This window comes from Cetorhinus maximus, unplaced genomic scaffold, assembly GCF_964194155.1.
Source record: "Cetorhinus maximus unplaced genomic scaffold, sCetMax3.hap1.1 HAP1_SCAFFOLD_1467, whole genome shotgun sequence".
In the NCBI taxonomy this organism is placed as follows: domain Eukaryota; kingdom Metazoa; phylum Chordata; class Chondrichthyes; order Lamniformes; family Cetorhinidae; genus Cetorhinus; species Cetorhinus maximus.
In genome coordinates this window covers 1,009-24,374 of record NW_027597408.1, presented here as the reverse complement: position 1 = coordinate 24,374, position 23,366 = coordinate 1,009, and the positions used below count along the sequence as shown (strand labels likewise).

General features: G+C 56.6%; 2 protein-coding genes across 2 annotated transcripts in view; one reads left to right on the top strand and one right to left on the bottom strand.

Moving 5' to 3' along the window:
* The window catches only part of kif22 (kinesin family member 22), a 66,651-nt gene extending 54,009 nt beyond the window's left edge, over positions 1-12,642 (top strand). Inside the window, exons 10-15 of the mRNA XM_078536739.1 lie at positions 5,827-6,010; positions 8,035-8,203; positions 9,369-9,433; positions 9,871-10,059; positions 11,085-11,141; positions 11,574-12,642. Of these exons, the coding sequence (XP_078392865.1) occupies positions 5,827-6,010; positions 8,035-8,203; positions 9,369-9,433; positions 9,871-10,059; positions 11,085-11,141; positions 11,574-11,603 (694 nt within the window). The 3' untranslated portion in view covers positions 11,604-12,642. The remainder of the gene's footprint in view (positions 1-5,826; positions 6,011-8,034; positions 8,204-9,368; positions 9,434-9,870; positions 10,060-11,084; positions 11,142-11,573) is intronic.
* A 1,830-nt stretch (positions 12,643-14,472) lies between these two features.
* LOC144676261 (uncharacterized) lies at positions 14,473-19,049 on the bottom strand. Its single transcript, XM_078536740.1, has 3 exons — positions 18,059-19,049; positions 16,182-16,214; positions 14,473-14,742 (listed from the first exon to the last, which is right to left on the bottom strand). Exons 1-3 carry the CDS (start codon positions 19,014-19,016, stop codon positions 14,684-14,686), a joined length of 1,050 nt encoding a protein of 349 aa, XP_078392866.1. The 5' UTR covers positions 19,017-19,049; the 3' UTR covers positions 14,473-14,683.
* Between the last annotated feature and the right edge of the window lie 4,317 nt (positions 19,050-23,366).

The window sequence follows — 23,366 nt, the reverse complement described above, 5'->3', positions numbered from 1 at the left end:
AGGGTGTTGGGTTTACAGTGGAGTGGCGAGGGTGTGTTGCCCAGGGTGTTGGGTTTACAGTGGCGTGGGGTGGGGAGGGTGTGTTCCCCAGGGTGTTGGGTTTACAGTGGGATGGGGAGGGTGTGTTCCCCAGGTTGTTGGGTTTACAGTGGGGTGGGGAGGGTGTGTTCCCCAGGGTGTTGGGTTTACAGTGGGGTGGGGTGGGTGTGTTGTCCAGGGTGTTGGGTTTACAGTGGGGTGGGTTGGGTGTGTTCCCCAGGGTGTTGCGTTTACAGTGGGGTGGGGAGGGTGTGTTCCCAGGGTGTTGGGTTTACAGTGGGGTGGGGAGGGTATGTTCCCCAGGGTGTTGGGTTTACAGTGGGGTGGGGAGGGCAGGGTGTGTTTCCCAGGGTGTTGGGTTTACAGTGGGGTGGGGAGGGGAGGGTGTGTTCTCCAGGGTGTTGGGTTTACAGTGGGGATGGGGAGGGTGTGTTTCCCAGGGTGTTGGGTTTCCAGTGGGGAGGGGAGGGTGTGTTCCCCATGGTTTTGGGTTTACAGTGGTGTGGGGAGGGTGTGTTTCCCAGGGTGTTGGGTTTACAGTGGGGTGGGGAGGGTGTGTTGCCCAGGGTGTTGGGTTTACGGTGGGATGGGGAGGGTGTGTTGCCCAGGGTGTTGGGTTTACAGTGGGATGGGGAGGGTGTGTTCCCCAGGGTGTTGGGTTTACAGTGGGGTGGGGAGGGTGTGTTCCCCAGGGTGTTGGGTTTACAGTGGGGTGGGGTGGGTGTGTTCCCCAGGGTGTTGGGTTTACAGTGGGATGGGGAGGGTGTGTTCCCCAGGGTGTTGGGTTTACAGTGGGGTGGGGAGGGTGTGTTCCCCAGGGTGTTGGGTTTACAGTGGGGTGGGGTGGGTGTGTTCCCCAGGGTGTTGGGTTAACAGTGGGGTGGGGAGGGTGTGTTCCCAGGGTGTTGGGTTTACAGTGGGGTGGGGAGGGTGTGTTCCCCAGGGTGTTTGGTTTACAGTGGGGTGGGGAGGGGAGTGTGTGTTCCCCAGGGTGTTGGGTTTACAGTGGGGAGGGGAGGGTGTGTTCCCCAGGGTGTTGGGTTTACAGTGGGGAGGGGAGGGTGTGTTCCCCAGGGTGTTGGGTTTACAGTGGGGTCGGGAGGGGAGGGTGTGTTCCCCAGGGTGTTGGGTTTACAGTGGGGTGGGAAGGGTGTGTACCCCAGGGTGTTGGGTTTCCAGTGGGGAGGGGAGGTTGTGTTCCCCATGGTTTTGGGTTTACAGTGGCGAGGGGAGGGTGTGTTTCGCAGGGTGTTGGGTTTACAGTGGGGTGGGGAGGGTGTGTTCCGCAGGGTGTTGGGTTTACGGTGGGGTGGGGTGGGGAGGGTGTGTTCCCCAGGGTGTTGGGTTTACAGTGGGATGGGGTGGGGAGGGTGTGTTCCCCAGGGTGTTGGGTTTACAGTGGGGTGGGGAGGGTGTGTTCCCCAGGGTGTTGGGTTTACAGTGGGATGGGGTGGGGAGGGTGTGTTCCCCAGGGTGTTGGGTTTACAATGGGGAAGGGAGGGTGTGTTCCCCAGGGTGTTGGGTTTACAGTGGGGTGGGGTGGGGATGGTGTGTTCTCCAGGGTGTTGGGTTTACAGTGGGGTGGGGAGGGTGTGTTCCCCATGGTGTTGGGTTTACAGTGGGATGGGGTGGGGAGGGTGTGTTCCCCAGGGTGTTGGGTTTACAATGGGGAAGGGAGGGTGTGTTCCCCTGGGTGTTGGGTTTACAATGGGGAAGGGAGGGTGTGTTCCCCTGGGTGTTGGGTTTACAGTGGGAAGGGGAGGGTGTGTTCCCCGGGGTGTTGGGTTTACAGTGGGGTGGGGAGGATGTGTTCCCCAGGGTGTTGGGTTTACAGTGGGGTGGGGTGGGGAGGGTGTGTTCCCCAGGGTGTTGGGTTTCCAGTGTGGAGGGGAGGGTGTGTTCCCCATGGTTTTGGGTTTACAGTGGGGTGGGGAGGGTGTGTTCCCCAGGGTGTTGGGTTTACAGTGGGGTGGGGAGGGTGTGTTGCCCAGGGTGTTGGGTTTACAGTGGCGTGGGGTGGGGAGGGTGTGTTCCCCAGGGTGTTGGGTTTACAGTGGGATGGGGATGGTGTGTTCCCCAGGGTGTTGGGTTTACAGTGGGGTGGGGAGGGTGTGTTCCCCAGGGTGTTGGGTTTACAGTGGGGTGGGGTGGGTGTGTTGCCCAGGGTGTTGGGTTTACAGTGGGGTGGGTTGGGTGTGTTCCCCAGGGTGTTGCGTTTACAGTGGGGTGGGGAGGGTGTGTTCCCAGGGTGTTGGGTTTACAGTGGGGTGGGGAGGGTATGTTCCCCAGGGTGTTGTGTTTACAGTGGGGTGGGGAGGGTGTGTTCCCCAGGGTGTTGGGTTTACAGTGGGGTGGGGAGGGGAGGGTGTGTTACCCAGGGTGTTGGGTTTACAGTGGGGAGGGGAGGGTGTGTTCCCCAGGGTGTTGGGTTTACAGTGGGGAGGGGAGGGTGTGTTCCCCAGGGTGTTGGGTTTACAGTGGGGTCGGGAGGGGAGGGTGTGTTCCCCAGGGTGTTGGGTTTACAGTGGGATCGGGAGGGGAGGGTGTGTTCCCCAGGGTTTTGGGTTTACAGTGGGGTGGGGAGGGTGTGTTCCCCAGGGTGTTGGGTTTACAGTGGGGTGGGGAGGGTGTGTTCCCCAGGCCGTTGGGTTTACAGTGGGCTGGGAGGGGAGGGTGTGTTCCCCAAGGTGTTGGGTCTACAGTGGGGTGGGGAGGGTGTGTTCCCTAGGCTGTTGGGTTTACAGTGGGGAATGGAGGGTGTGTTCCCCAGGGTGTTGGGTTTACAGTTGGGTGGGGAGGGTGTGTTCCCCAGGGTGTTGGGTTTACAGTGGGGTGGGGAGGGTGTGTTCCCCAGGGTGTTGGGTTTACAGTGGGGAGGGGTGGGTGTGTTCCCCAGGGTGTTGGGTTTACAGTGGGGTGGGGAGGGTGTGTTTCCCAGGGTGTTGTGTTTTCAGTGGGGAGGGGAGGGTGTGTTGCCCAGGGTTTTGGGTTTACAGTGGGATGGGGAAGGTGTGTTCCCCAGGGTGTTGGGTTTACAGTGGGGTGGGGAGGGTATGTTCCCCAGGGTGTTGGGTTTACAGTGGGGATGGGGAGGATGTGTTCCCCAGGGTGTTGGGTTTACAGTGGGGAGGGGAGGGTGTGTTCCCCAGGGTGTTGGGTTTACAGTGGGGTGGGAAGGGTGTGTACCCCAGGGTGTTGGGTTTCCAGTGGGGAGGGGAGGGTGTGTTCCCCATGGTTTTGGGTTTACAGTGGGGAGGGGAGGGTGTGTTTCGCAGGGTGTTGGGTTTACAGTGGGGTGGGGACGGTGTGTTCCCCAGGGTGTTGGGTTTACGGTGGGGTGGCGTGGGGAGGGTGTGTTCCCCAGGGTGTTGGGTTTACAGTGGGGTGGGGTGGGGAGGGTGTGTTCCCCAGGGTGTTGGGTTTACATTGGGGTGGGGAGGGTGTGTTTCCCAGGGTGTTGGGTTTACAGTGGGATGGGGTGGGGAGGGTGTGTTCCCCAGGGTGTTGGGTTTACAATGGGGAAGGGAGGGTGTGTTCCCCGGGGTGTTGGGTTTACAGTGGGAAGGGGAGGGTGTGTTCCCCAGGGTGTTGGGTTTACAGTGGAGTGGCGAGGGTGTGTTGCCCAGGGTGTTGGGTTTACAGTGGCGTGGGGTGGGGAGGGTGTGTTCCCCAGGGTGTTGGGTTTACAGTGGGATGGGGAGGGTGTGTTCCCCAGGTTGTTGGGTTTACAGTGGGGTGGGGAGGGTGTGTTCCCCAGGGTGTTGGGTTTACAGTGGGGTGGGGTGGGTGTGTTGCCCAGGGTGTTGGGTTTACAGTGGGGTGGGTTGGGTGTGTTCCCCAGGGTGTTGCGTTTACAGTGGGGTGGGGAGGGTGTGTTCCCAGGGTGTTGGGTTTACATTGGGGTGGGGAGGGTATGTTCCCCAGGGTGTTGTGTTTACATTGGGGTGGGGAGGGTGTGTTCCCCAGGGTGTTGGGTTTACAGTGGGGTGGGGAGGGGAGGGTGTGTTCCCCAGGGTGTTGGGTTTACAGTGTGGAGGGAAGGGTGTGTTCCCCAGGGTGTTGGGTTTACAGTGGGGAGGGGAGGGTGTGTTCCCCAGGGTGTCGGGTTTACAGTGGGGTCGGGAGGGGAGGGTGTGTTCCCCAGGGTGTTGGGTTTACAGTGGGGTCGGGAGGGGAGGGTGTGTTCCCCAGGGTTTTGGGTTTACAGTGGGGTGGGGAGGGTGTGTTCCCCAGGGTGTTGGGTTTACAGTGGGGTGGGGATGGTGTGTTCCCCATGGCGTTGGGTTTACAGTGGGGTGGGGAGGGTGTGTTCCCCAGGGTGTTGGGTTTACAGTGGGGAGGGGAGTGTGTGTTCCCCAGGGTGTTGTGTTTACAGTGGGGTGGGGAGGGTGTGTTCCCCAGGGTGTTGGGTTTACAGTGGGGTGGGGAGGATGTGTTCCCCAGGGTGTTGGGTTTCCAGTGGGGAGGGGTGGGTGTGTTCCCCAGGGTGTTGGGTTTACAGTGGGGAGGGGAGGGTGTGTTGCCCAGGGTGTTGGGTTTACAGTGGGGTGGGGTGGGGAGGGTGTGTTCCCCAGGGTGTTGGGTTTACAGTGGGGTGGGGAGGGTTTGTTCCCCAGGGTGTTGGGTTTCCAGTGGGGTGGGGAGGGTGTGTTCCCCAGGGTGTTGGGTTTACAGTGGGATGGGGAAGGTGTGTTCCCCAGGGTGTTGGGTTTACAGTGGGGTGGGGAGGGTGTGTTCCCCGGGGTGTTGGGTTTATAGTGGGGATTGGGAGGGTGTGTTCCCCAGGGTGTTGGGTTTACAGTGGGGTGGGTAGGGTGTGTACCCCAGTGTGTTGGGTTTACAATGGGGAAGGGAGGGTGTGTTCCCCAGTGTGTTGGGTTGACAGTGGGGTGTGGAGGGGAGGGTGTGTTCCCCAGGGTGTTGGGTTGACAGTGGGGTGGGGAGGGGAGGGGAGGGTGTGTTCCCCAGGGTGTTGGGTTTACAGTGGGGTGAGGAGGGTGTGTATCCCAGGGTGTTGGGTTGACAGTGGGGTGGGGAGGGGAGTGTGTGTTCCCCAGGGTGTTGGGTTTACAGTGGGGTGGGGAGGGCGTGTTCCCCAGGGTGTTGGGTTTACAGTGGGATGGGGTGGGGAGGGTGTGTTCCCCAGGGTGTTGGGTTTACAGTGGGGTGGGGATGGTGTGTTCCCCAGGGTGTTGGGTTTACAGTGGGGTGGGGAGGGTGTGTTCCCCAGGGTGTTGGGTTTACAGCCGGGTGGGGAGGGTGTGTTCCCCAGGGTGTTGGGTTTACAGTGGGGAGGGGAGGGTGTGTTCCCCAGGGTGTTGGGTTTACAGTGGGGTCGGGAGGGGAGGGTGTGTTCCCCAGGGTGTTGGGTTTACAGTGCGGTCGGGAGGGGAGGGTGTGTTCCCCAGGGTGTTGGGTTTACAGTGGGGTGGGGTGGGGAGGGTGTGTTCCCCAGGGTGTTGGGTTTACAGTGGGGAGGGGAGGGTGTGTTCCCAGGGTGTTGGGTTTACAGTGGGGTGGGGAGGGTGTGTTCCCCAGGGTGTTGGGTTTACAGTGGGGTGGGGAGGGTGTGTTCCCCAGGGTGTTGGGTTTACAGTGGGTTGGGGAGGGTGTGTTCCCCAGGGTGTTGGGTTTACAGTGGGGTGGGGAGGGTGTGTTCCCCTGGGTGTTGGGTTTACAGTGGGGTGGGGAGGGTGTGTTCCCCAGGGTGTTGGGTTTACAGTGGAATGGGGAGGGGATGGGGATTTGATTGTCCGGTCTCAGTCAATGCATTTTTCTGGTTTCCAGCCCTTTGCTGAAGCCAGGAGACTTTGACCCGGAGGCGTATGACCCTGATGTGATGGAACGCCTTTCCAACCTGGAGAACATGCTGAGAAAGTATGGAAAATCTGGCCTCCCACTGCTGGGAACTCCCAAACAGGAACGTCTGCAGTTGCTCAAAAAATTGGAGGAAAGCCGCCTGCAAATACAGGTACTGTGCTTAGTCCATTTGCTCATTGTGCACCCTGCAGAAAGTCTCAGCCCAGGACCACTGGCTCAGCCCGCGTTCCTGGGGGGTGCGGATGGGGGGAAATCAGCCCGCGTTCCTAGGGGGGTGCGGGTGGGGGGAAATCAGTCCGCGTTCCTGGGGTGATGGGGGAAATCAGCCTGCGTTCCTGGCGGGTTGGGGGGTAATCAGCCCGCGTTCCTGGCGAGGTGGGTGGGGGAAATCAGCCCGCATTCCTGGGGTGATGGGGGAAATCAGCCCGCGTTCCTGGCGAGGTTGGTGGGGGGAAATCAGCCCGCGTTCCTGGCGGGGTTGTGGGGGGAAATCAGCCCGCGTTCCTGGCGGGGTGGGGGGGGTGGAAATCAGCCCGCGTTCCTGGGGTGGTGGTTGAAATCAGCCCGCGTTCCTGGGGTGGTGGTTGAAATCAGCCCGCGTTCCTGGGGTGGTGGTTGAAATCAGCCCGCGTTCCTGGCGAGGTGGGTGGGGCGGGAAATCAGCCCGCGTTCCTGGCGAGGTGGGTGGGGGGAAATCAGCCCGCGTTCCTGGCGAGGTGTGGGGGGGGAAATCAGCCCGCGTTCCTGGCGAGGTGTGGGGGGGGAAATCAGCCCGCATTCCTGGCGAGGTGTGGGGGGGGAAATCAGCCCGCATTCCTGGCGGGGTGGGGGGAAATCGGCCCGCGTTCCTGGCGAGGTGGTGGGGGAAATCAGCCCGCGTTTATGGGGGGGGGTGGGGGGGAATCAGCCCACGTTCCTGGCGAGGTGATGGGGGAAATCAGCCCGCGTTCCTGGCGAGGTGGAGGGGGAAATCAGCCCGCGTTTATGGGGGGTGGGGGAAAATCAGCCCGCGTTCCTGGCGAGGTGTGGGGGGGGAAATCAGCCCGCATTCCTGGCGGGGTGGGGGGAAATCGGCCCGCGTTCCTGGCGAGGTGGTGGGGGAAATCAGCCCGCGTTTATGGGGGGGGTGGGGGGGAATCAGCCCACGTTCCTGGCGAGGTGATGGGGGAAATCAGCCCGCGTTCCTGGCGAGGTGGAGGGGGAAATCAGCCCGCGTTCCTGGCGAGGTGTGGGGGGGGAAATCAGCCCGCATTCCTGGCGGGGTGGGGGGAAATCAGCCCGCGTTCCTGGCGAGGTGTTGGGGGGGGAATCAGCCCGCGTTCCTGGCGGGGTGGGGGGAAATCAGCCCGCGTTCCTGGTGAGGTGGTGGGGGAAATCAGCCTGCGTTCCTGGCGAGGTGGTGGGGGAAATCAGCCCGCGTTCCTGGCGAGGTGGGTGGGGGGAAATCGGCCTGCGTTCCTGGCGAGGTGGTGGGGGATATCAGCCCGTGTTTATGGGGGGGTGGGGGGGAATCAGCCCGCGTTCCTGGCGAGGTGATGGGGGAAATCAGCCCGCGTTCCTGGCGAGGTGGAGGGGGAAATCAGCCCGCGTTTATGGGGGGGGTGGGGGGAAATCAGCCCGCGTTCCTGGCGAGGTGGAGGGGGAAATCAGCCCGCGTTCCTGGCGAGGTGGAGGGGGAAATCAGCCCGCGTTTATGGTGGGGGGGGGGGGAAATCAGCCCGCGTTCCTGGCGAGGTGGAGGGGGAAATCAGCCCGCGTTCCTGGCGAGGTGGAGGGGGAAATCAGCCCGCGTTCCTGGCGAGGTGGAGGGGGAAATCAGCCCGCGTTTATGGTGGGGGGGGGGGGAAATCAGCCCGCGTTCCTGGCGAGGTGGTGGGGGAAATCAGCCCGCGTTCCTGGCGAGGTGGTGGGGGAAATCAGCCCGCGTTCCTGGCGAGGTGGTGGGGGAAATCAGCCCGCGTTCCTGGCGAGAGGGCTAGAGGGGCTATCAGATCAGGCTCTTGGAGAGGAGGATGTGGGGGCTGTAATAATCAGCCAGGTTTTGTCATCCTGTTAAATGTCCAGTATTTGGTAGCATTCCAAATTGTGTGCCAAGTGTGCCGGTGTGCAGACTGGGTCTTTCCGTCTGTAAGGCTGTGGATGGAACAGCTTTGTAAAATTTCTCTGTTTAACTAGAAACTGGAGCAGAGGCAGAAGGAGCTGGAGAAAGCTATCAGTGCTCAGGAGACAGCAGCGGATGACACTGAGAATAGGGACATGCTATTCAAGAACAGTCGGCCGGCAGCCCTGCGCAAAGGCTCTGTGGCTAAGCAGAGAAAACAGGCTATTGTGACACCACTGCAACGTAAGTAACGTGATTGAGACACACCGAGAGAGAGAGAGAGAGACCTTGGTCACTGGGGTTTCACAGCTCGGGAGTGGGGACAAAGAGAGAGAGAGACCTTGGTCACTGGGGCTTCACAGCTCAGGAGTGGGGAAAGAGAGAGAGAGAGACCTTGGTCACTGGGGCTTCACAGCTCAGGAGTGGGGAAAGAGAGAGAGAGAGAGACCTTGGTCACTGGGGTTTCACAGCTCGGGAGTGGGGACAAAGAGAGAGAGAGAGAGAGACCTTGGTCACTGGGGTTTCACAGCTCGGGAGCAGGGACAGAGAGAGAGAGAGACAGACCTTGGTCACTGGGGTTTCACAGCTTGGGAGCAGGGACAGAGAGAGAGAGAGACAGACCTTGGTCACTGGGGTTTCACAGCTTGGGAGCCGGGACAGAGAGAGAGAGAAACAGACCTTGGTCACTGGGGTTTCAAAGCTCAGGAGCGGGGACAGAGAGAGAGAGAGAGAGAGAGAGAGAGAGACCTTGGTCACTGGGGTTTCACAGCTCGGGAGTGGGGAAAGAGAGAGAGCCACGGACAGACAGGGAGACTTGTGTTATCTCTCTCTCTCTGTCTCATGCTCAATGTCCCTCTACCCCACTCCATTGTGCTATCGCTTTTCAGTCTTGCACCCTCCCTCTCTCTTGTGTTCACTCTTATGCTCTGTCCCTGTGTGCCGCCCATCTGCTACCTCTGCTACTCTCCTCCCCACCGCTCTTCTCTCTCCGCCCCTGCTTGGATCTGGTCTGCACTCAGCCTCCAGCCTTGGTGTTGGATCTGGTCTGCACTCAGCCTCCAGCCTTGGTGTTGGATCTGGTCTGCACTCAGCCTCCAGCCTTGGTGTTGGATCTGGTCTGCACTCAGCCTCCAGCCTTGGTGTTGGATCTGGTCTGCACTCAGCCTCCAGCCTTGGTGTTGGATCTGGTCTCCACTCAACCTCCAGCCTTGGCGTTGGATCTGGTCTGCACTCAGCCTCCAGCCTTGGTGTTGGATCTGGTCTGCACTCAGCCTCCAGCCTTGGTGTTGGATCTGGTCTCCACTCAGCCTCCAGCCTTGGTGTTGGAGTTCGGATCGAGGAGGTGGTTTTGTGGGTGATTCGTGGCCTCTGCCTGGTGGTGCTGACTATGTCTCCTATGTCACTACAGGTTTGGATAACAGCGAGCTGCTTAAACCGGGCAACGTGATTGTAGTGAAGAGAAAGGAGAAGCAGGTGAGTGTTGAGCTTTGGGCGTTGTTGCCAGGCTGCCGTTTACCACCCAGTCTGACTCCCCCTGAGAAGGTGCTTGCTGCTGCATGAACTGTCCATGTACTTCTTTGTAATATTTTGGTACACCTGCAGGCTGGCTAGTCCCTTACACAGGAACTGGCTCCGATCAGCTAGTGACAAACAGGTTACCCTCACTAAAGGACACGAGGGGACCTGTCATCTTTCTCCATATAGGGTAGTTTCTTGGTCAGCATTACTGAGGCCAGCAATTGGAAACGGAATTGAAATCCTGAAAGAGCCTCGGTCGGCTTTGTACTCTGCATTAATGATCCAATAACATCACCACTGCTATCTGATCACACTTGGTGGGATGAGATGGGAGATCAGAATGAGGAAGATGAGTGGTGAGCTGTAATGTGTGACATCGGACTTGTTTGCAGGATGTTGGTGATGTGGAGAACGAGTTTGAGTTGAGTGTGGATATGGAACTGGCTCAGAAACACAAGGATTACATCCTCAACATTCTCAATAATGGAACATTGAAGGAGCTAAAGACACTCCAGAGGATTGGGGACAAGACTGCCAAACTGATCATGGGCTGGAGAGAGCACAATGGACGTTATACGCAGGTACCTGTCACAGGTCCTGAGCCTAGAGGGAAATATTCTCAGGACTTGTATCCCTTCCCAAATATCATAGCTTAGCCAGTGTACAGAAGACAGGCCAGCATGATAGGGGAAATCAGCCAGGGTTCCTGCTCCTGATCACTCTCTAACCCAGGGATCTCTGGACAGTGATCAGTAGCAGGAACCTTGGCTGATTTCCCCTCTCTCTCTCTAACCCAGGGATCATTAGACAGAGAGAGGGGAAATCAGCCAAGGTTCCTGCTACTGATCACTGTCCAGAGATCCCTGGGTTAGAGAAAGAGAGGGGAAATCAGGCAGGGTTCCTGCTCCTGATCACTGTCCAGTGATCCCCGGGTTAGAGAGAGAGAGGGGAAATCAGGCAGGGTTCCTGCTCCTGATCACTGTCCAGTGATCACTGGGTTAGAGAGAGAGGGGGGAAATCAGGCAGGGTCCCTGCTCCTGATCACTGTCCAGTGATCACTGGGTTAGAGAGAGGGGGGGGAAATCAGCCAGGGTCCCTGCTCCTGATCACTGTCCAGTGATCCCTGGGTTAGAGAGAGAGAGGGGAAATCAGGCAGGGTTCCTGCTCCTGATCACTGTCCAGTGATCACTGGGTTAGAGAGAGGGGGGGGAAATCAGCCAGGGTCCCTGCTCCTGATCACTGTCCAGTGATCCCTGGGTTAGAGAGAGAGAGGGGAAATCAGGCAGGGTTCCTGCTCCTGATCACTGTCCAGTGATCGCTGGGTTAGAGAGAGAGAGAGAGGAAATCAGCCAGGGTTCCTGCTCCTGATCACTGTCCAGTGATCGCTGGGTTAGAGAGAGAGAGAGAGAGGGGAAATCAGCCAAGGTTAATGCTCCTGATCACTGTCCAGTGACCCCTGGGTTAGAGAGAGATGGAGATGACCAGGGGCTTGCTGAGTGGGGATGGTACATGTTAAGAGAGGAGAGGTGCCCAGCATGGAATGTGGTGTTTAGGGATAAAAGCCTGGGGCTGACCTGTTTAACCTGCCTCCTGTGTGTTTTTTCAGATCGAGGATCTGGAGAAGATTGGTATGTCATCAAAAACCCTGTCCACATTCATGAAGGTGAGTGTGAGACTGAGAGTGTGCGCGGGGCTAATTGGCAACTCTGTTCAGTTACACAGTGAGAGATCCTTACCCTGAATAAACAGTGACTCTGTACAGTTACACAGTGAGAGATCCTTACCCTGAATAAACAGTGACTCTGTACAGTTACACAGTGAGAGATCCTTACCCTGAATAAACAGTGACTCTGTACAGTTACACAGTGAGTGATCCTCACCCTGAATAAACAGTGACTCTGTACAGTTACACAGTGAGTGATCCTCACCCTGAATAAACAGTGACTCTGTACAGTTACACAGTGTGACCCTTACCCTGAATAAACAGTGACTCTGTACAGTTACACAGTGAGTGATCCTTACCCTGCTGATTAAACAGTGACTCTGTGTGGACAAACCTTCTGAATAAAAATCCTTGTGTTGATTATTTCCCTAGGCGAACGTGGTGAGCTGCATGGTGAAGTGAGCTCCTTGTGTAAGGATGGGTCAAAGCGTCTCCCTTCAGCTGATCTTCAAACTCTCAGCAAGTTGTCTCCAGGTCTCTTTCGTTCACCATGGCTGCCTGAGACTGATATGTATATAGAACCCTTTCTGTGTACTGTGTGTTTGAAATGTCAATCTCGTTCCCCCACCAGCCTGAGAAGATTGTAGATGTGAGCATGGACTGAGATCTTCCAGCGGCTGAACCTGCGGGGAGGGGGAAACAGTGATAGATTAATCCAAATCCCACAGGCTGTATGAGAGACATGTCCAGTCTAGACTTCTCTCGCTCTGTGTGTGTGCAGACTGCTGCTGTATCCTCGCACTGGTCCGTGTCCCACAGGCTGTGTGAGAGACATGTCCAGTCTAGACTTCTCTCGCTCTCTGTGTGTGCAGACTGCTGCTCTATCCTCACACTGGTCCGTGTCCCACAGGCTGTGTGTGAGACATGTCCAGTCTAGACTTCACTCGCTCTCTGTGTGCAGACTGCTGCTGTATCCTCACACTGGTCTGCGTCCCACAGGCTGTGTGTGAGACATGTCCAGTCTAGACTTCACTCGCTCTCTGTGTGCAGACTGCTGCTGTATCCTCACACTGGTCTGTGTCCCACAGGCTGTGTGTGAGACATGTCCAGTCTAGACTTCACTCACTCTGTGTGTGTGTGTGTGTGTGTGTGTGTGTGTGCAGACTGCTGCTCTATCCTCACACTGGTCCAGGGAATGAGCCCATGAATCAGGGTGGGGGAGAGTTGGTGCAAAGCCACACTGTTGCCTTGCAGTATAAAACTTCCCACTGGCCCTTACAATCAATGTTTCAGAACAGCGTTTTTATTAGTTAAAGCATGACTGTGCTCAAAGACAGCATTGAGCAGAAACAAATTTAGCTGAGCGTTCTGGATTCCCATCTTGGCCCTTATTGTAACATATGACCGCCACCGAATTTTAAATATTATCTCTTCTCCGTGTGATGTATTGCAATAAAAGCTGTGTTTAATTGTTGTACAATAAACATCCAGTGAAATTTCTGTCCGCAGCCTTCACACTCCTTGTTCCAGTAATTCTAGGGGATATCCGTGCCATCCCTACAATGTGTAATCCAAGGAACGTGCCAAGGTAGAGAGGTCTGTGAGTACTGATTCAAGCTGCTTGTTCTGGGCCAAGGTGCCCTGGGTACATGTTTAGCTCCTAGTTGTAGTGTCTGTGTTGATGGGAAGTGAGCGTCTTTGGGGAAGCCCAGCATTTATTGCCCCTTTAGCTGATGAGCTGCTGCCTTGAACTGATGTTGGTACACCTACAGTGCTATTAGGGTGGGAGTTCCATGATTTGACCCAGCGAGTGAAGGAATGGTGATGTTGTGTCAAGTCAGGATGGTGTGGGGGAACTTGCAGGTGCTAGTGTTCCCATATGTCTACTGTCCTTGTCCTAGGTGGTACAGGTCACGAATTTGGAAGGTGTTGTCGAAGAAGCCTCGAGTTGCTGCTGTAGACTGTACACACTGCTGCCCCTGTGCGTCGGTGGTGGAGGGAGTGAATGTTTGTGGATGGGGTGCCAATCAAGCGGGGGCTGCTTTGTGCTGGATAGTGTCGAGCTTCTTGAGTGTTGTGGGAGCTGCACTCATCCAGGCAAGTGAGGAGCATTCCATTACACTCCTGACTTGTGCCTTGTAGATGGTGGACAGGCTTTGGGGAGTCAGGAGGTGAGTTACTCACTGCAGGATTCCCAGCCTCTGACCTGCTCTGGTAGCCACAGTATTTATATGGCTGGTCCAGTTCCGTTTCTGGTCAATGGTAACCCCCAGGATGTTGATAGTGGGGGATTCAGTGATGGTAATGCCATTGAATGTCAAGGGGCAATGGGGTTGGAACCTCTCCTGATGGAGATGGTCATTGCCTGGCACTTGTGTGGCAAGAGTGTTACTTGCAACTTGTCAGCCCAAGCCTGGATATTGTCCAGGTCTTGCTGCATTTGGACGTGGACTGCTTCAGTATCTGAGGAGTCACGAATGGTGCAATCATCAGCGAACATCCCCACTTCTGACCTCATGATGGAAGGTCATTGATGGAGCAGCTGAAGATGGTTGGGCCGAGGACACTAACCCTGAGGAACTCCTGCAGTGATGTCCTGGAGCTGAGATGACTGACCTCCAACAACCACAACCATCTGTCTTTGTGTTAGGTATTACTCCAACCAGCGGAGAGTTTTCCCCCTGATTCCCATTGACTCCAGTTTTGCTAGGGCTCCTTGATGCCACACTCGGTCAAATGCTGCCTTGATGTCAAGGGCAGTCACTCTCACCTCACCTCGGGAGTTCAGCTCATGTGTCCATGTTTGAACCAAGGCTGTAATGAGGTCAGGAGCTGAGTGGCCCTGGTGGAACCCAAACTGGGCATCAGTGAGCAGGTTATTGCAAAGCAAGTGCCGCTTGATAGCACTGTTGATGACCTCTCCCATCACTTTACTGATGTTGGAGAGTAGACTGATTAGGGTGGTAATTGGCCGGGTTGGATTTGTGTACAGGACATACCTGGGCAATTTTCCACATTGTCAGGTGTTGTGGCTCTACTGGAACAGATTGTTCAGGGGTGCAGCTAGTTCTGCCATACGTTTACAGCACTACTGCCAGGGTGGCTGAGCTAGTCCTTGGGCAAGAGAATTACTCCCCATTGAAGGAGCTTTTTGGGGTGTGGGGGCATTGGTCTCCCTGGGCACACAGTGGGTTAGGTTAGGCCAATGACAGAAGCTCGGCCCATTGGGCTGTGATTGATGACCCTCGGGCCTCATCACTAATGATCAGAAATCCTATTCTCCTCCCCGGTACCATCCCATAACTGAGCAGTGAAGAGCAGACTCGATAGGTTTGGAAAAAACAGGCCTTTAATCACTTGTCTCCAACATTTCAAAACTTGCTGCTCAATTGGAGGTCCTGAGTCTTCAGGGTTTGACCCTCTTTGCTGCTTTGTCACGGTGCAGTTCAGTGTCACAGCGCAGGGACAGCAGAGCTGGAACTGTACTGTTCCTCACTGAGTGAAGCCTCATAAACAACATTCCATCAGCAGGATAATGGGGGTCAGTCTATCAGAGCAGCAGTGTCCAGCGATTCTTCATACAGCACCACTGCAGAGGGTTCTGGAACAGGCAGAAAGCGAGCATTAACAGCAGTTTCACCCTGTCTCTCTCTCACACACACACACAGGGAAGGAGCTTTGGCCTCTCTGGCTACCTGGGAGGGAGGGATGTTTGCTCACTGGTCTATATCCTGGGCTCTTTTACTGGGGAGGGAACAATGCTGATTCACGGATTGTAGACAGGACTGGGGGAGGGGGAGGGAGAGGGGGAGTCTGATTCAGACAGTCCTTGATCCCTGGAGCTGCAAGTTAAACACCGACATGACATCAGAAGCATCTATTAGGTACAGGGCACTTCAGTCAATGTGGACTGACAACAAATCTGCCAGAGGTTTGAGGATGTGACTGGTTGGGTGGATCAGGGGGAACTAATGGGGGTGGGGTAATATGTTAGCACCGATCAAGGATTGGTTAAGGGACAGAAAACGGAGTAGGAATGAAGGGGTAATTTTTGGGTTGGCAGATTGTAACCAGTGGGTTATTGCAAGGAAGATTATCTGGGCCCCAGCTATTTACAATCTATATGCATGACTTAGATAAAAATAAGTAAAGTAACATTTCCAAATTTGGGTCGGGGGTAAGTTGCGGGGAGGATGTAAAGAGGCTGGGGGAGTGGGTGAGTACATGGCCGATGGAGTATAAAGTGGGGAAGAGCAAAGTTATTCACTTTGGTTGTAAGATTGGAAAAGATGATTATTTTTTGAAGAGAGAGAGACTGGGAAATGTTTACACTCAGAGGGACCTGGCTGTCCTTGTACATGAATCACAAAGTTAACCTGTACGTACAGCAAGTAATGAGGAAGGGAAATGGTCTGTGAGTCTTCATTACAAAGGGATTGGAGTTTCAGAGTGAAGGGGTCTTCCTACAATGATACAGGGCGTTGGTGAGACCACACCCGGAGCTCTGGGTCCAGTTTTGGTCCCCTTACCTGAGGAAGGACATCCCTGCCCTAGAGGGAGTGTAACGAAGGTTCACTAGACTGGTTCCTGGGATGAGAGGGATTGTCCCAGGAGGAGAGATTGAGGAGAATGGGTCTCTATTCCCTGGAGTTTCGAAGAATGAGAGGTCATCTCACTGAAACGTAGAAAATTCTGAAGGGCTTTGACAGGGTCGATGCTGAGAGGCTGTTTTCCCCCCCCCTCCCCGGGCTGGAGAGTCTAGAACACGGGGTCTCAGGAGAAGGGGTCGGCCATTTTGGACTGAGTTCTTCACTCGGCAGGGTTGTGAATCTTTGGAATTCTCTACCCCAGAGAGCGGTGAGTGCTCCATCATCGAGTAGGATCAGGTACGAGATTGAGAGATTTTTGGACAATGGGGGGGATCGAGGGATATAGGGAATGGGGGAAGGTGGAGTTTAGATCAGCCATGCTCTTACTGAATGGGGGAGTAATTTGAGGGGCCGAATGGCCTCCACTAGCTCCTCGCTATGTAAACCTCACCTTGTTTGTGTCTCTCCCAAATCCGATCCCATTCTAGAAAAACAAACAGAACAGATTAGCACACTGACAAATTCAAGCTCACAGTGCAGTCTCCTCCCCTCTCTCTCTCTCTCCTTCAAATTGCAGGGTCCACCACAACGAATCTCGACACACACACAGCCCTCTTCCAAACTGTGGGACTCTCTCCCTCACCCCCTCCCTCACTCTCCAAACTGTGGGACTCTCTCTCTCCCTCACTCTCCAAACTGTGGGACTCTCTCTCTCCCTCACTCTCCAAACTGTGGGACTCTCTCTCTCCCTCACTCTCCAAACTGTGGGGCTCTCTCTCTCTCCCTCACTCTCCAAACTGTGGGGCTCTCTCTCTCTCCCTCACTCTCCAAACTGTGGGGCTCTCTCTCCCTCACTCTCCAAACTGTGGGACTCTCTCTCTCTCCCTCACTCTCCAAACTGTGGGACTCTCTCCCTCACTCTCCAAACTGTGGGACTCTCTCCCTCACTCTCCAAACTGTGGGACTCTCTCCCTCACTCTCCAAACTGTGGGACTCTCTCCCTCACTCTCCAAACTGTGGGGCTCTCTCCCTCACTCTCCAAACTGTGGGACTCTCTCCCTCACTCTCCAAACTGTGGGGCTCTCTCCCTCTCACCCTCCAAACTGTGGGGCTCTCTCCCTCACCCCCTCCCTCACTCTCCAAACTGTGGGACTCTCTCCCTCACTCTCCAAACTGTGGGGCTCTCTCCCTCACTCTCCAAACTGTGGGGCTCTCTCTCCCTCACTCTCCAAACTGTGGGACCCCCTCCCTCACTCTCCAAACTGTGGGGCTCTCTCCCTCACCCCCTCCCTCACTCTCCAAACTGTGCGGCTCTCTCTCCCTCACTCTCCAAACTGTGGGACTCTCTCCCTCACTCTCCAAACTGTGGGACTCTCTCTCCCTCACTCTCCAAACTGTGGGACTCTCTCTCCCTCCCCTCCTCACTCTCCAAACTGTGGGGCTCTCTCCCTCACCCCCTCCCTCACTCTCCAAACTGTGGGACTTTCTCTCCCTCACCCCCTCCCTCACTCTCCCTCACCCCCTCCCTCACTCTCCAAACTGTGGGGCTCTCTCTCCCTCACTCTCCAAACTGTGGGGCTCTCTCTTCCTCACTCTCCAAACTGTGGGACTCTCTCCCTCACTCTCCAAACTGTGGGGCTCTCTCTCCCTCACCCCCTCCCTCACTCTCCAAACTGTGGGGCTCTCTCTCCCTCACCCCCTCCCTCACTCTCCAAACTGTGGGGCTCTCTCCCTCACTCTCCAAACTGTGGGGCTCTCTCCCTCACCCCCTCCCTCACTCTCCAAACTGTGGGGCTCTCTCCCTCACTCTCCAAACTGTGGGGCTCTCTCCCTCACCCCCTCCCTCACTCTCCAAACTGTGGGGCTCTCTCCCTCACCCCCTCCCTCACTCTCCAAACTGTGGGGCTCTCTCTCCCTCACTCTCCAAACTGTGGGGCTCTCTCTCCCTCACTCTCCAAACTGTGGGACTCTCTCCCTCACTCTCCAAACTGTGGGACTCTCTCCCTCACTCTCCAAACTGTGGGGCTCTCTCTCCCTCACCCCCTCCCTCACTCTCCAAACTGTGGGGCTCTCTCTCCCTCACCCCCTCCCTCACTCTCCAAACTGTGGGGCTCTCTCTCCCTCAACCCCTCCCTCACTCTCCAAACTGTGGGGCTCGCTCCCTCACCCTGTATCTCCTTTCCAACCGGTCAACAGGAGGCTGCTTATCCAGGCCAGGCGTGGGCACAGGCTGGGGTTGAAGCCTGGTCCTTTGCTGGGTTGGGGGAGAGCTGCAGCAGTCTCTGGGTAAGCCAGGCTACTGCAGATACCTTTCTCCCTCTAACCTACCTGTGGAGAAGTAGAGAACGACATCCTGGAGATGGAGTGCATCAGGCCCTCTCCACTGCTCACACTCGGGGCTCAGTCTGTTAACAGGAGAGCAGTCAGGACTGGGGCCTCCCAGGCGGTCAGGGTCCAGGGGCTGCTGAGAGTTCAGTCCTGCCTGATGCTGGCCTTTCGAGCTCTCGCCACCAGGGCCAGGCTCAGTGATGAACGACAGGCCCCACTGGTTGTGGAAGATGGCCCCGAGACCCTGACCGATCCTGGAGCCGGATTCACTGCCACTGCTGTCGTCGCTGGCTCCCCCTCCTCCGCTCGCAGCGAGCTGAGTCTCCGAGCTCAGGTTCTCCTTCACCTTACTGGCATAGCTGATCCGTGGAACTGTCCGGGCACTGCTGCTGTCCACAGGGAAGGTGGCAGGCGGTTTGAACAGGGTCCAGTGCTGCTGCTGCTGCTCCTCCGCCACCACCTCCTCCTCTTCCTCCTCCTCCTCCCCAGCGCCACCACTCCCCTCCCCCTCATCCGGAGAGGTAGGAGACTCTCTGCCGTCGCAGTCCCGCGGCCTGGCCATCCGGCCACCTGGACACTCCCTCCCCATGGGCCTGGGCTTCCACCTCCGGGCAAAGCCATTCACCGATGTGTCTATGGGCTTCCTCTCAAACCGCCGGCCAAAGCTCCTCCTGTCACCGCGGTTCCTCATCCTGCCCTCTCCCCCCGACAGCCTCCCCATGGGCCTGTAGTACCCACCCTCGCCCCCTGGGACCCTCCCCATTGGCCGGTGGTAGCTGCCCTCTCCCCCGGGAGCCCTGCCTGCAGGACGATAGTAACCACTCCCCCCTCCAGCTCCTCCTCCTCCTCCTCCTCCTCCTCCACCACCATCCAAGGCCCGTCGGTACTTGGCACCAATGCCATTGGCTGAGCCTGGCATCTGTGACGACTCCACCTCTCGATTCATCGAGCCGTCCATCTCCTCATCGGCGCTGTAACCGTTACACTCCCGGGTATCTAGAGAGAGAGAACGAGAAAACACCAGGGTTTAGACAGATCGTGAAGAGACGTTCACCCACCCACACACTTCAACAGAGAGAGAGAGAGAGACAGGCCCCCTCCTTCCCCACCCCACACACACAACACAGACTCCCTCACCCCTTCACACACTTCAACACAGAGAGAGAGAGAGAGAGAGAGACAGGCCCCCTCCTTCCCCACCCCACACACACAACACAGACTCCCTCACCCCTTCACACACTTCAACATAGAGAGAGAGAGAGAGACAGGCCCCCTCCTTCCCCACCCCACACACACAACACAGACTCCCTCACCCCTTCACACACTTCAACACAGAGAGAGAGAGAGAGAGAGAGACAGGCCCCCTCCTTCCCCACCCCACACACACAACACAGACTCCCTCACCCCTTCACACACTTCAACACAGAGAGAGAGAGAGAGAGACAGGCCCCCTCCTTCCCCACCCCACACAAACACAGACTCCCTCACCCCTTCACACACTTCAACACAGAGAGAGAGAGAGAGACAGGCCCCCTCCTTCCCCACCCCACACACACAACACAGACTCCCTCACCCCTTCACACACTTCAACACAGAGAGAGAGAGAGAGAGAGAGACAGGCCCCCTCCTTCCCCACCCCACACACACAACACAGACTCCCTCACCCCTTCAAACACTTCAATACAGAGAGAGAGAGAGACAGGCCCCCTCCTTCCCCACCCCACACACACAACACAGACTCCCTCACCCCTTCACACACTTCAACACAGAGAGAGAGAGAGACAGGCCCCCTCCTTCCCCACCCCCCACACACAACACAGACTCCCTCACCCCTTCACACACTTCAACACAGAGAGAGAGAGACAGGCCCCCTCCTTCCCCACCCCACACACACAACACAGACTCAACACAGACTCCCTCACCCCTTCACACACTTCAACACAGAGAGAGAGAGAGAGAGACAGGCCCCCTCCTTCCCCACCCCACACAACACAGACTCCCTCACCCCTTCACACACTTCAACACAGAGAGAGAGAGAGACAGGCCCCCTCCTTCCCCACCCCACACACACAACACAGACTCCCTCACCCCTTCACACACTTCAACACAGAGAGAGAGAGAGACAGGCCCCCTCCTTCCCCACCCCACACACACAACACAGACTCCCTCACCCCTTCACACACTTCAACACAGAGAGAGAGAGAGAGAGACAGGCCCCCTCCTTCACCACCCCACACACACAACAGACTCCCTCACCCCTTCACACACTTCAACACAGAGAGAGAGAGACAGGCCCCCTCCTTCCCCACCCCACACACACAACACAGACTCCCTCACCCCTTCACACACTTCAACACAGAGAGAGAGAGACAGGCCCCTTCCTTCCTCACCCCACACACACAACACAGACTCCCTCACCCCTTCACACACTTCAACACAGAGAGAGAGAGAGACAGGCCCCCTCCTTCCCCACCCCACACACACAACACAGACTCCCTCACCCCTTCACACACTTCAACAGAGAGAGAGAGAGGGAGAGACAGGCCCCCTCCTTCCCCACCCCACACACACAACACAGACTCCCTCACCCCTTCACACACTTCAACAGAGAGAGAGAGAGAGAGAGACAGGCCCCCTCCTTCCCCACCCCCCACACACACAACACAGACTCCCTCACCCCTTCACACACTTCAACACAGAGAGAGAGAGACAGGCCCCCTCCTTCCCCACCCCACACACACAACACAGACTCCCTCACCCCTTCACAAACTTCAACACAGAGAGAGAGAGACAGGCCCCCTCCTTCCCCACCCCACACACACAACACAGACTCCCTCACCCCTTCACACACTTCAACACAGAGAGAGAGAGAGACAGGCCCCCTCCTTCCCCACCCCCCACACACAACACAGACTCCCTCACCCCTTCACACACTTCAACAGAGAGAGAGAGAGAGACAGGCCCCCTCCTTCCCCACCCCCCACACACAACACAGACTCCCTCACCCCTTCACACACTTCAACAGAGAGAGAGAGAGACAGGCCCCCTCCTTCCCCATCCCACACACACAACACAGACTCCCTCACCCCTTCACACACTTCAACACAGAGAGAGAGAGAGACAGGCCCCCTCCTTCCCCACCCCACACACACAACACAGACTCCCTCACCCCTTCACACACTTCAACAGAGAGAGAGAGAGACAGGCCCCCTCCTTCCCCATCCCACACACACAACACAGACTCCCTCACCCCTTCACACACTTCAACACAGAGAGAGAGAGACAGGCCCCCTCCTTCCCCACCCCACACACACAACACAGACTCCCTCACCCCTTCACACACTTGAATACACAGAGAGAGATAGAGCGTTTGGGAGGGGGTGGTCGGGGGACTGTGATCTCGACAGGATTTGAGAGTTGCCTCCTCCCTGCCCTACGCTGCCTCCTGCCTCACCCCTGCTCACCTCCAACACACACAGCTGGAGAACATCAGGGCTTTGCTTCACTGCCACCCCTGGAGGCCATAAACCAACTGGTCCTACACTGCCACCCCTGCTATCACTCTACACACAGGCATACTCCTGAGGAAGTCTAGCACTTTTACTGAAAGATAGTACAACACAGGCTGAACAGTGAGTGGCCACTGGAGCAGCAGAGAACACGAGGTCTGGTGGGGAGGTGCAAAGTTCCCTTTATCCCTGCTGAATGAAATCTTACCCAGTCTAGCCAATATGTGACACACCAAATAATCCCTGCAGTCCCCAAGAGCAGCTAAGGGGCTGGGTATGGTGCAGCGAGTGACTCTCCTCCCGACAATGGAGCCATGATACAGCTGAAGTCAATACGAATCTCTCTGCTGGTTGGAGTCATACCCAGCACAAAGGAAGATGGTTGTGGTTGTTGGAGGTCAGTCATCTCAGCTCCAGGACATCACTGCAGGAGTTCCTCAGGGTAGTGTCCTCAGCCCAACCATCTTCAGCTGCTTCATCAATGACCTTCCTTCCATCGTAAGGTCAGGAGTGGGGATGTTCGCTGATGGTTGCACAATGTTCAGCACCATTCGCAACTCCTCAGATACTGAAGTGGTCCATGTCCAAATGCAGCAAGACCTGAACAATATCCAGGCTTGGGCTGACAAGTGGCAAGTTATATTCGCGCCACACAAGTGCCAGGCAATGACCATCTCCAAAAAGAGAGAATCCAAACATTGCCCCTTGACGTTCAATGGCATTACCATCACTGAATCCCCCCGACTATCAACATCCTGGGGGTTACCGTTGACCAGAAACTGAACTGGGACCAGCCATATAAATACTGTGGCTACAAGAGCAGGTCAGAGGCTGGGAATCCTGCGGTGAGTAACTCAGCTCCTGACTCCCCCAAAGCCTGTCCACCATCTGCAAGGCACAAGTCAGGAGTGTGATGGGATACTCCCCACTTCCCTGGATGAGTGTGGCTCCCACAACACTCAAGAAGCTCGACACCATCCAAGACAAAGCAGCCCTGCTTGATGGGCACCCCATCCACAAACATTCACTCCCTCCACCACCGATGCACAGTGGCAGCAGTGTGTGTACCATCTACAAGATACACTGCAGCAACTCGCCAAGGCACCTTCGACAGCGCCGCCCAGACCCACGACCTCTACCATCTAGAAGGACAAGGGCAGCAGACACATGGGGAACACCAGCACCTGGAAGTTCCCCTCCAAGCCACTCACCATCCCGACTTGGGAATATATCGGCCGTTCCTTCACTGTCGCTGGGTCAAAATCCGGAACCCCCTCCCGAACAGCACTGTGGGTGTACCTACACCACAGGAACAAAATCCTGAAACTCCCTCCCTAACAGCGCCGTGGGTGAACCTACACACAGGGACAAAATCCTGGAACTCCCTCCCTAACAGCGCCGTGGGTGAACCTACACCACACGGACAAAATCCTGGAACTCCCTCCCTAACAGCGCCGTGGGTGTACCTACACCACATGGACAAAATCCTGGAACTCCCTCCCTAACAGCGCCGTGGGTGTACCTACACCACACGGACAAAATCCTGGAACTCCCTCCCTAACAGCGCCGTGGGTGTACCTACACCACACGGACAAAATCCTGGAACTCCCTCCCTAACAGCGCCGTGGGTGTACCTACACCACACGGACAAAATCCTGGAACTCCCTCCCTAACAGCGCCGTGGGTGTACCTACACCACACGGACAAAATCCTGGAACTCCCTCCCTAACAGCGCCGTGGGTGTACCTACACCGCACGGGACACAATCCTGGAACTCCCTCCCGAACAGCGCCATGGGT

Bases quoted from the DNA above. Each gene is read 5' to 3' on its own strand.
- LOC144676261 (XM_078536740.1), bottom strand. From the start codon at position 19,016: ATGGACGGCTCGATGAATCGAGAGGTGGAGTCGTCACAGATGCCAGGC. The intron at 16,215-18,058 runs GTAGGTTAGAGG...TTGTTTTTCTAG, and splicing joins CGTTCTCTACTTCTCCACAG to AATGGGATCGGATTTGGGAG. The intron at 14,743-16,181 runs GTGAGGTTTACA...TGCCTGTTCCAG, and splicing joins TTGGGAGAGACACAAACAAG to AACCCTCTGCAGTGGTGCTG.